Source organism: Triturus cristatus, chromosome 11, assembly GCF_964204655.1.
Source record: "Triturus cristatus chromosome 11, aTriCri1.1, whole genome shotgun sequence".
In the NCBI taxonomy this organism is placed as follows: Eukaryota; Metazoa; Chordata; class Amphibia; order Caudata; family Salamandridae; genus Triturus; species Triturus cristatus.
The window spans coordinates 1064644605-1064657321 of NC_140594.1; the positions used below are offsets into that span (position 1 = coordinate 1064644605).

A 12717-nucleotide genomic window follows, 5' to 3' on the forward strand; every position below is an offset into this window, starting at 1 on the left:
AAAAAGAAAAAACATGACGGCAACTTTCCTGTGTTTCAAAGGGGGTAGCTTAACTATTTTATCACACCACTTCAATGATGTATGTGAATCAGAGGATAGGTCATTCTGGTTGAGAACCAGAACTCTTCAACATTCTGAGGTAGATACAATTAAAAAAACAAATCCTGACGGGTCTTATAAATAACAGTTCATTTTCTAGCTAACATTCGAAAACAACAACACAAGTAAAGCTCCATTCACTTTGCTAAAGGGCACTTTAAAGCAGGAAGAATTGCCTCCATTAAATATGGTGTCACTGGGCACCATAGAAGAAAAACGTGGGCAATGACCAAAAAAAGTACCAAAATGATAGTAAGATTTATTGCTTTGCAGTGGTTGAAGTGGCATGCACCCCTTTTCGGTTCCAATACAAAGTAACGCTCATATGAATGTTACAATGGAAATTGAATTCTGCAAAAATCACATTTCCTACAAAAAAGTTCATTGTGTTCCTGAGTCTGCTAAAACTAGAAGATCATCACGGTCTCAAAAAGAAGCGCTGGGCGAAGGCAGTGGGGCTTCCAATCACTTTTTAGGGACATTTTCGCTCTACACATTGCTTTCCTCCCTCTTCATATTCCTGCTTTGAGATCCACATCTGCTGAAAGGTACCCTAGAAAGATAATATTTGTGAGTCAATGTTTTCTAGTTTAGGCAGATTATTATGAAAATGAGCTGGGCATTCAAGAAAATATTTTATTTTAATATAAACTTACATCAGAATATAAACAGTCTTAGTGCATGCAGTATTACCACGATTACATATAATTAATTAAAAACACAAGGAAATGTCACCTAGTAGTAATCTGACACTGGCACAGTCGGTACCTTCACTAAAATCATACATGGAGCATTATCTTGCCTGCTTGCAGGGATCCCAGATGCACTTCAGAACCGGATGTACATAAATAGGGGATGTATAAAGTGGTCTTTCTCAAATGCAGACACATCCTCAAAAGCAGGAGTCTCCAACCTTTTGTGTATAAAGAGGTACTTACGTTCAATAAAAATCATCCAGAGCTACTAATATTACTAGTGTTGTAATAATGACCATATCAATCATGATTACCCTTGTGCCCACCCCATGCAAAATTTTCATTAATGATCACCTCATTGCATCAGGCAGGGCTGCCAGCAGTAATGTGAACAAAGATTTATCAATTTGGATTACCTCTATGTGAGTAATACATATCAGCAATAGCTTCAATGCCGCCAATACAAGGTAATAACATGAGCAATAAGTTTCCCTCGTGCTCTATGAGTTATCAACCAAATATCTGCTTTAAATATATTTTGCAAATTCAACAATTTTTCCCCAAACATCATCTTCTGAAGAAATTTCTGAAAATACACACATTTCCATTTTGAATACATGCGTTTCAGTTTTGCTACACATATACTAATACAATCAAGCAAAATCAATCAGGCATTTATATCGCGCACTACTCACCCGGACGGGTCTCAAGGCGCTTGGGGAGAGGGGTCTGCTACTGCTCGAACAGCCAGGTCTTGTGCTGTTTCCTGAAGGTGAGGTGATCCCGGGTACGTCGCAGGTGGATCGGCAGGGTGTTCCATGTTTTCGCCGCCTGGTAGGAGAAGGATCTTCCTCCGGCGGTGTCTCTCTGGAAGCGGGGGACGACGGCGAGGTCCGCGGATCGTAGCTGGCGGGTTGGTGTGTAGAAGGTCAGGCGGTTGTTGAGGTACCTTGGGCCCAGGTCGTGGAGGGATTTGTGTGCGTGGGTGAGGATTCTGAACGTGATCCTTTTGTTGACCGGGAGCCAGTGCAGGTCTCTAAGGTGGCTCGAGATGTGGCTGCGTCGAGGGATGTCCAGGATGAGTCGGGCGGAGGCGTTCTGGATGCGCTGGAGTCTCTTCTGAAGCTTGGCTGTCGTTCCGGCGTAGAGGGTGTTTCCATAGTCCAGTCTGCTGGTGACGAGGGCATGGGTGACAGTCTTCCTCGTCTCGGTCGGAATCCATTGGAAGATCTTGCGGAGCATCCGGAGTGTGAGGAAACAGGATGAGGAGACGGCGTTGACTTGTCTGGTCATCGAAAGAGTGGAGTCCAGGATGAAGCCCAGGTTGCGTGCGTGGTCCGTTGGTTTGGGTGCGGTGCCTAGGGCCGGGGGCCACCAGGAGTCGTCCCACGCGGAGGGTGATGGACCCAGGATCAGGACTTCTGTCTTGTCCGTGTTCAGCTTTAGGCGGCTGTCGTTCATCCATTCGGCGACGTCTTTCATCCCTTCGTGGAGGTTTGCTTTGGCGGTGTCGGGGTCTCTGGTGAGGGAGAGGATCAGCTGGGTGTCGTCGGCGTATGAGATGATGTTCAGGTTGTGTTTGCGAGCGATGGCCGCTAGAGGTTTCATGTAGACGTTGAAGAGCGTGGGGCTGAGCGATGATCCTTGCGGGACGCCGCAGATGAGTGTGGTGGCCTCCGAGCGGTACGGAGGCAGGCGTACTCTCTGTGTTCTACCGGAGAGGTATGAGGTGATCCAGTCCAGGGCCTTCCCTTGGATGCCGGTGTTGTGGAGGCGTTGTACTAGGGTGCGGTGGCAGACGGTATCGAATGCCGCGGAGAGGTCCAGGAGGATGAGTGCTGCTGTTTCACCGTTGTCGAGCAGGGCTCGGATGTCGTCAGTGGCTGCGATGAGGGCAGTCTCGGTGCTGTGGTTGGTTCTGAATCCGAACTGTGATGGGTCGAGGGATCCGTGCGTCTCGAGGAAGGCGGCCAGTTGCTTGTTGACTATCTTTTCGATGACTTTGGCCGGGAAGGGAAGGAGCGAGATGGGGCGGAAGTTCTTGAGGTCGGTCGGGTCCGCTGTTGGTTTCTTCAGTAGGGCGCTGAGTTCGGCGTGCTTCCAGCACTCCGGGAAGGTTGCTGTGTTGAAGGAGGCGTTGATGATGTCTCGGAGATGGGGTGCGATGGTGTGGGCCGCTTCGTTGAAGACGTGGTGGGGGTACGGGTCGGTCGGGGATCCGGAGTGGATGGTATTCATGATGCGAGTAGTATCTTCAGGGGTCACCTCGGTCCATGTCCGGAGGGTGGCTGTCGGGTGCGTGAGTTCGATCGACGGGTGCAGGGGGTGAGCGCCGAAACTGCTATGGATGTCGGCGACCTTGCGGTGGAAGTACGAGGCGAGGGAGTCGCAAAGGTCCTGTGAGGGGGCGATGTCGTTGTGGCCGGTGCTGGGGTTGGAGAATTCCTTGACGATGTTGAAGAGCTCCTTGCTGTCATGGGCGTTCTTGTCCAATCGGTCCTTCAGCAAAAGGATATTTCAGTAGGCTGGGCTGCACACAGGCGAGTTACTCACAGGTAGCTGGAGAGCTTCCAGTAGCTCATGAGCTACTCGTTGGAGAAACCTGCTCTAAAGACAGAACAGGCCATACTATTGTCCCCATATTCCTTCTTTGACTTTCAATACTACAAAAGGCTACATAACAGCATGAGCCTAAAGGACAAGTTACTTACCTTCGGTAACAATGTATCTGTAAGAACCATTAGTTAGTTAGATTCCGCACCTTAGAATATCCCCAGGCGTCAGGCTGTATCCGGAAAGATTTTGTCAGCAATACCCCTTGCACGTCGCTAGGCGTCATCTGCGGCTCCGCAGCAGTCGTCGTGCGCCGGAATACTTAGACACCGCCCTCGCGCGTGGACGTCAGTTCTTGTACACAGCTTTCTGCGCCAGGAACGCAGAGCCAGACACTGGTGCCAAAAAGTCTAGGGCCCCGAAAAGGATAACCTTAACCCTAGATGTCGGTTCGCAGAACGGGGAGGATGGGTGGGTCGGTGAGGAATCTAACTAACTAATGTTTCTTACAGATACATCGTTACAGAAGGTAAGTAACTTGTTCATCTGAAAGAAACACGTTAGTTAGATTCCTCACCTTAGAATAGATACCCCAGCAATGCCAACCCCGGTGGTGGGTCTGCGAACCAAGATCACACCAGAAAGTCCTGAAGAACAGAATGGCCAAAGAAGCCGTCTCTCCGGACTTGGCTGTCCAGGCAATAATGCTTGGCAAACGTGTGCAGCAAGGCCCACGTTGCTGCCTGACAGATGTCCTGCAAGGGGACTCCTCGGCCCAGGGCAGTAGTCGGCGCTGTAACCCGGGTGGAATGGGCCCTAAGCCCTACAGGAGGATCCTTTTTAGCCAAGAAGTAACAAGCATTTATACACAATACGACCCACCACGAGATGGTTCGCTTGTGTACCGCCCGCCCCTTCTTAGCACCCACGTAGCCAACAAAGAGTTGGTCGTCCACCCGGAACTGTTTGGTGCGGTCCAAATAAAAGGACAGCGCCCGTTTTGGGTCCAGACGGTGGAGCCTCTCTTCCTCCTTCGAAGGAGGTGGAAAGAAGGTGGGCAACGTGTCAGCCTGCCCGATGTGAAAGGCAGTCACCACTTTCAGAAGAAAGGAAGGACGAGTCCGGAGGACAACCTTGTCCGGATGGACAGAAAGAAAAGGAGGCTTAGAAGATAGAGCCTGGAGCTCACTCACCCGTCTAGCCGAGGTGATGGCTACCAGGAAAGCAGTCTTAAGAGTCAGAAGACGAAGGGGACAATTATGAAGAGGCTCAAAGGGAGCGTACATCAAATATGTCAAGACCAGGTTCAAATCCCACTGAGGCATTACGAAAGGGACAGGAGGAAACATGTGAGTAATGCCTTTGAAGAAGCGAGAAACAAAAGGGGATTTGAAAAGAGAAGGCTGATCAGGAAGCCGTAAGAAAGCAGAAATAGCTGAAAGATAACCTTTAAGAGTGCTCAGACCAGAGCCCTGCTGGGCCATGGAAAGAAGAAAGAGGAGAACCTCAGAAAGAGGGGCGGAACGGGGATCCACAGCCTTTGCTGTGCACCATGCCACAAATTTGTTCCACCTGCAGGCGTATACCGATTTTGTGGAGGGACGCCTGGCTGCCAGAATCATATCCCAGACTTCAGGAGGCAAGTCAAATGGCATCAACTGTCGCCGCTCAATCTCCACGCATGGAGGTGGAGAATGGACAGGTTCGGGTGGAGTACCGTTCCCTGCTGCTGCGACAGAAGGTCCTCATGAAGAGGCAGTCGTATCGGGGGGGATCGACTGACAGACTGAGTAGCTCGGGATACCAGTACCTTCGTGCCCAATCCGGAGCCACCAAGATGACTTGGGCCCGGTCGCGCCGGATCTTCTTCAGCACTCTGGGCAGAAGTAGTATAGGCGGAAGGGCGTACAACAGATCGCAACTCCACTTGTGACGAAAGGCGTCCCCGAGCGAGTGACGCCTTGGGAACTCCAACGAGCAGAACTGCTGACATTGCGCGTTCTCTTCGGTGGCGAATAGATCTAACCAAGGCTCTCCCCACTGCCGAAAGAGGCCTTGCGCCACGTCCAAGTTTAGACGCCATTCGTGATCCATCATGCACCGGCGGCTGAGTTCGTCTGCTCTGGCGTTCAGAGAGCCCGCCAGATGTTAAACCACCAGGGTGATGCCCTGATATTCCAGCCATGTCCAGAGGCGCAGAGCCTCCTGACAAAGGGTCCACGACCCCACCCCGTTTGTTGCAATACCACATGGCGGTGGTGTTGTCCGTGAACACCTGCACCACACTTCCCCGGACAACGGGAAGGAATGCCTTAAGTGCAAGTCGGATCGCTCTCAACTCCAAAAAGGTTGATATGGAGCCGAGACTCCGCTGGAGACCAGAGTCCTCTGATCTCTGCCTTCCCCATGTGGCCCCCCCATCCCAGGAGGGACTCATCTGTCACTACTACGTGCTCCAGTTAGGGTAGGGAGAGGGATCTGCCGCTGACCCAATCGCGGTCCGTGAGCCACCACTGCAACTGCTTTGCAGTGCCCTCCGAGATGAAGACATGGTCGGACAGATTGCCCCGATGCTGGGCCCACTGAAACTTCAGATCCCACTGCAGAGACCGCATAAGCCACCTGGCGTGATGCACTAACAGGATGCAGGAGGCCATCAGACCCAGAAGCCGCAGCACCAACCTGACCGAAACCCGGGATAGAGGCTGAAAGATGGGAATCAGAGCCTGAATATCCCGGACCCGCGGTTCCGGAGGATAAGCCCGGAACTGCACAGAGTCCAGAACCGCTCCGATGAAGAGGAGCATCTGGGAGGGACTCAGATGCGACTTCGGCACATTGATGGAGAACCCCAGCAAATGCAGGAGGTCGGCCGTAGTCGGGAGGTGGGAGACGACTTGCTGGGGCGAGCCCACCTTCAACAGCCAGTCGTCGAGATAGGGGAAGACTGGAACCCCTGATCTGCGCAGAGGAGCTGCGACCACCGCCATCACTTTCGTGAACACCCGAGGGGCACTGGTGAGGCAGAAGGGGAGCACAGTAAACTGAAAATGCTCCTCACCCACCGTGAACCGCAGGTAACGCCGGTGGGCCGGCAGGACGGGGATGTGAAAATAAGCGTCCTGCAAGTCCAACGCTACCATCCAGTCTCCTGGGTCCAGGGCAGCCAGAACCTGAGCTAAGGTGAGCATCTTGAACCTCTCCTTCGGAGGAAAGCGTTGACGCTCCTGAGGTCCAAGATAGGGCGTAAGCCCCCTCTGCCCTTCTTGGGAACCAGACAGTAGTGGGAATAACAACCACGGCCTACTTCTGGACCAGGAACGCGCTCGACGGCCCCTTTGGCCAAGAGGGCCATAACTTCCTCCCGTAGAAGATTCAAATGATCACCCGACATGCGGTGACACTGCGGTGGCATGGCTGGAGGGGTTGTCTCGAAGGGGAGGGAGTAGCCTCTTCAGACGATTTGCAGCACCCACCTGTCTGAAGTGATGGAACACCAGTGGAGCAGGTGATGGCGAACTCTGCCTCCCACTGGCGTGGAATGGGCCTGAAAGCACGGACTAGGAAGGCTTTGAGGCGGATGCTGCTGGGTGGATGTGGATGGACCGGCACGTTGTCCCTCTGTACCGCCTTGGCAGAATCCACGTCCGCGACTGCGTGGAGGATGGTTCTGCAGCCTGTGGCTAGGCGGACGTGAGGGGGCACCCCTTCCTTGGCCACGAAAGGAGCGAAAAGTGGAAGTTTGCGGGCACGGGCCGAGAGACCCAAGGACTTGGCCGTAGCCCTGGAGTCCTTAAAGCGCTCCAGTGCACTGTCTGCTTTGTCGCCAAAGAGGCCATCCCCATCAAAGGGCATGTCCATGAGGGTGCTCTGGACATCCCCGGAAAAAGACATGGACCGCAACCAGGCGTGACGACGAAGCGCCACCGTGGACGACATTGCCCTGCCCAGCGAGTCCGTCGTGTCCAAACCACATCAGATGGCATACCGCGCTGCGTCCCGCCCGTCGGCAAGAGCCTGGGCGAGCCGTGTCCGGGCCTCCTCCGGACACAGGGGCAGCACTTTCCTCCACCGTATCCCACAGAGAGTGGGAGTAACGGTCCAAGAGACAAGCGGTGTTAATAGACCGCAGCCCTAAACTAAGTGAGGAGAACAGCTTTTTGCCGGAGCAGGGCGGTGGCGTCGGGCCACGTTCCGATCCACAGGAGGTACTGTGGAGGGCTTGGACCAGGTACCCTTGAACGTCCATCAGTGCTTCGCTAAACAGCAGCAGAGGCTCCGAGGAGTTTGCTGACGGTTGGAGCACTTCAGTGAGGAGGTTAGTCCTCACGGCCACAGTAGGGAGCTCCAGCCAGAGGGCTTCGGCCGCCGTACGCAACGCCACAGAAAAGGTAGCACCTTCCTCCGAAGCCACGGTCGGAGGAGAGATGAAGCCAGTGTCAGGGGAGGTATGAAATCCACTGGCATCCCCCAGCTCATCTGACTCAGTCCTGTGATAACTGGCCCTGGCGGGCCAGAGGGTCCTCAGACCCCTCCCAGTCGCCACAGTCATCCGATTCCTGATAAACAGGGGGAATAACCAGAGCCGGACGGAAGATGAAATGGTCACCCATCGGCGTCGGATGCGGCGCCGGACTGGGGAACGGTGTCATCCGGGGAACAGCGCAGGGGGTGGAACCGGTGTCGACGCCGGCGGAGGAGGCGTCGTGAGGTCGACCGGCATCGACTGAGATCCACGCCTGGATCCCACGGGGACCTGCGGCGTCGGGGACCGAAGTAGACGACGGCGCCGGAAGCGCCGGCTCGCTAGGCCGCCCAGTCGAGCCCGCGGGGCCTGAAGGCGCGTCGGCAGGCGTCCACGGCGGAGCCAGGCCCCTCATGGCCGAGAGGAAGGCGCTGATCTCCACCGGAGTCGCGTCAGTCCCAGGGAGCGGTGGGTATGGGGACGGACGCGGCTCCAGCGGAGCCGGTACCACCCGGACCCTCGACTGAGTTGCGCGACCGGCGAGGGGAGTCCTAAGGGCGATGTCGTCTCTTGGACTTCTTACCATGCTTCGACTTACCCGAAGACTTGGAACCCGACGAGCGGTGATGGTGGCTGCGGCTCCGCAACCGGTCCTTCGACCTCCTCCTGGACCGGGACCGTGAACGGCGCGGAGCCGAGTGTCGGAGCTCGAGAAGCTTGCGGGACCGCTCCCGCCTAGCCTTCGAGGTCAAGGCCTGGCAGTCGAAGCACGACTCCGCATCGTGGTTGGCCCCAAGGCAGTAAAGGCACCGGCGATGGTGGTCCGTTACCGACATCAGTCGGTGACAGGAGGCAGAGGCTTTAAAACCAGGCATCCTACCGGCACCAGTTCGATTAGACAAAAGAGTCCAAAAAGTTTTAGTCAAAAAGTGACTAAAGGGGTAAGCTCTTCCCGGATCCGCGCTGTCTGGCACGGAAAAAAGGAGAACTGACGTCAGCGTGCGAGGGCGGCGTCAAAGTACTCAGACGACGTCATTCCGGCGCACGACGACGGACGCGGAGCCGCAGAAGACGCCTAGCGAAGCGCAAGGGGTATTGCGGACGAAAAATATTTCCGGATCCAGCCTGACGCCTAGGGATATTCTAAGGTGAGGAAACTAAATAACGTGTTTCTTTCAGATGTGCACTGCAATAAATCTATATTCAGTGAGTAAGTACATAAAGGACAAATCAGCATGAGAGGTCAAAATGAGCCATTTCAGGAGCCAGCATCGTCCACAAATACAACATTCCGAACAACCTTTCTCCCACACTGTTTGATGCTAATAATCTTTCAAAGTGCACCAATGCATACACATGCATGTGCCCCAATGCCACTGCACTTGATGCATTGATAACTGCACCCTCGTGGCTGTGCTAGACGCATGTTGCAATGTCCTCACACCCTAATGCCACGGTGCCTGTGGCTATTGGCCCTTTATACCGATTGGAAGCAGTCTACAGTAGGCTCCTTGCGATGCTGGCCACCCCATCTGCTTTGCTCATGACAGCAGTGAGGAAAACAAATAAGTAATGGATGGAATGCTTCAATTAATCTCAGTCACTGGTATAACTCTGGGCTGCATCCCAGTTCATGGTCTTTTTCCCACTATGCCCCCTCAGATTAGACCTAGCCATATGCAAATCAGTCCAAGAGGCATAGTCTACTCTAGTCCGAACTGCCAAGCCAGGTCCTCTCCGAACGTGAACATAAGCAACCCAAGATCCACTTCGGCCTAACTAGGCCTCTTTAGTCTGATGCAGCTTGGATCCAGCGGCACACTGAGGGATGCTTGTGGTCCCTTCAGGAGGGGGCATCACATCATAATTTGGGACAGACTGTTCCCAAGAAGAGCAGGGCTGGTACTGATTTGCATAAGGCAAGCATTTGTCTGTAGTGGTATGGTGGGTGAAAAACAATGGACTACAATGCATCCCAAGCGAGTACCAGTGGCTGAGATTAGAGTATTTCATTCATCACTTTTTTGTTGCTGAAATGACACCTCTCTGTGCTGGGAGCAGGCTGCAGGGGGCTTCTCAACTCACTCTCAGTGCACTGGTGCCACTGTGCCTGCCTCACTAATAATAAAGGCCCAGTTGCAGTGCTGGGAGAAGGTTGCACTTGGATCCTCTGCTTCCATGGAGCACGTTTCAGTGGGCTCCTCACAAACATGCACCCGGTGTCACCGCGCCCTATGAACTAATGTTAGTTGCACCCATGTGCTCCGTACTGGGAGCAGGCTTCAGGGGGTTCACCCAAGCACCTTGGTGCCTCTATGCTTGACAGTAGGGGAGCCCAGAATCTGCTCCAGAGGGGACCAGGGGCTACTGGGGACTGCATCCTCAACATTCCAAGCGGCAGGAGCCACGCTCGTATTCCAAGCGGCAGGAGCCACGCTCGTATTCCAAGCGGCAGGAGCCGCGCTCGTATTCCAAGCGGCAGGAGCCGCGCTCGTATTCCAAGCGGCAGGAGCCGCGCTCGTATTCCAAGCGGCAGGAGCTGCTTTAAATCCGGCCCAGACCTGCTTTAAATCCGGCCCAGGGCTCCCGCAGCTAGAATCTGCTCCAGAGGTGACATGGGGCTACTGGGACTGCATCCCCCAACATTCCAAACAGCAGGAGCCCGGTCATTTTCGTGGGCCAGGAGGTGCTTCAAATCCGGCCCAGGGCACCAGCGGTGCGGGCGTGCCTGAGCCAAGGGCGGGCCCGTCTACGCCCGGAGGCCAGGCTGCGCCCCCCACCCCCCGACGTTTGGGAAAGGCTCCAAAATGGTCAAAAAGAGCATCGCCAGTGTGGAAAGGAGGAAAGCAGCGCAAACACAACAGACAGGAGGTAAATACCACGTCTGGATAGCTTTTTAGCAAAGGCCTCTTCTGCGAGTGCCTTACAAATTGACCGAGCAGAGAAGAGATTATCATTGGGTGCAGATAATGTATTAAATATGGATATACCTCCTAGTTCAACCGGCGAGAGTTGGGTATCAAACCTGTTGGAGACAAACATGGGTGTGATGAGCCCGTCCTTACCACCTCCCTCGGCCTAAAGTACTTGCACCCCTCCAGGCACTAATTCCAACGGACGCGGCACTGGTGCAAAAGAGAACAAGCATTTGCAATGCAATAGGTCTCGCATTTCTTTCAGAACTATTGGCGCTGTAATGGAAATGCGTTTTACTTATGTGAGAGAGAGTGCGCATGCGAAAATGATAGAAAGGGAGAGTGAGATGGTATTTAGAGATAGTTATTTGCGCATATAAGTGAGAGGTAGAGTTAATAGAGAGAGGATGAGATAGAGAGTGAAAAAGAATTAAAGAAATGTAGTTACATGCTGGCCACATGGGACACTTGTAAAAAGCATTCTCAGGGTGAAGCTGCTCCCAAAGCTACTGATTATATTCTGGCGTCACCCTGTGTTGTCATACTTTACAAATATAGTATTGTGATACCTGGCTGCAAGAACACTATGGCAGTGCAGACGCGGTATCCCAAACCACCATGCGCAGATCTCCATCCAGACACCTCATCCAAGTTTGAGTACCAAACGTTAACCATGGACAGTGCTAGAACAACTTGCCCTGAAAAATCGAGTGCTCAAATATTTTGTTACTGCTGGTTTGCAGATTTCAACATTGCGTTAATTACCGTGACACCTATTGAGATTGTCGGTGTTTTGGAAGACACCTGTAATTAGATGCAGAATCCACCAGCGATAACCATCTTACAGCCGGTCATCCCTATCTTCCCATCAAAACCTCAAAATACTGCAGTAATACAGCATTCTTTCAGGCAATCCCCCACTTTTGTAAGCCTATTAACAAATCAAAAGCTACTGTTTACAAAGGACAGTAGGAGGCGCCAACTGAGAAGATAAGCAGGAAATTGGTGGAGCCTAAAGTCCATGCCTGAATACAGCATATGTCGAAGAGATAGCACAGGCGCTGCCAAGGCGAAACCCTAAAAAAAAGATTTTGAGGTGTTGAGAGGTGCAGAAGCAGAGACTGGCGACTTATCAGAGAAGGAAAAGGCTTAGAACAGAGATGAGTTGCATTATGATTATGTGACTGTAGTGTAGTGTTGGAAATCTCTTGTTAAGGTAGGGTAATGAGTAATGTGCATGTGCTAGGTGTGTGTGTAAACGTAAGTAACCTTCGTGTGCTTCATGGGTAATGCTTAGGGGATAGAGAATGAGTGTTGTGTTGACAGGACAACAAAACACTGCTTGATGTTCCTCCCAACTAATTTTGTCTTCTATTTCTGTGTTTGTCTCATACACACTTCAGGATGCCCGATGTGAAACTAGCTTTGCAAGTGGCTCACGAGCATGAAACATCTTAAGCAAACCAAAGTGATGAGTTGACACCGCAGTGATGTGAAAACAGGACACATAAAAAACGCACCAGATTGCAGGGCAGTTGTGTGTGTGCGTTTTCTTATTATTTAGGGAAATGCATTCGGGCTGCCTACTTTCTCTACCCATCCCTGGTCTGGACTACACAAAAAGAGACATTCCACCGTCTGTAAATAAACTGCACGTGCTTCAACGTTATTGACTCCCTTCACACACATTCATTACTGTCTGTGGGTACATTTGTGCCTGTGACTGACGCGGTTTCTTTTAGGCCGCAGGCATCTCTGAGTGAAGAACATCAGAGGTATTGGCATACATAAATTCAGATGGAAGTGTATTGCGGGTTGCTGTTTCCAAAGGGAGACGCATGCATTGCTTGGCAGGGCGAAGCGCTGGAAAAGCTGGTCCCCTGCTATCTGGACGGGCAGGAAGACAATATTGTTCTATCGAAGTAATCAACTGCTTCGCAAAGTGAACCGAAGTTCTGTCAGCCGTCCAGTGAAGACATGGCTTGGCAGT

At 52.7% G+C, this 12717-nt stretch overlaps 1 protein-coding gene across 1 annotated transcript in view; it reads right to left on the bottom strand.

Moving 5' to 3' along the window:
* Positions 1-338: 338 nt before the first annotated feature.
* ACTL6A (actin like 6A) overlaps positions 339-12717 on the bottom strand; it is a 171607-nt gene continuing 159228 nt past the window's right edge. The window contains exon 14 of the mRNA XM_085635392.1: positions 339-652. Within this exon, the coding sequence (XP_085491518.1) occupies positions 572-652 (81 nt within the window). The 3' untranslated portion in view covers positions 339-571. The remainder of the gene's footprint in view (positions 653-12717) is intronic.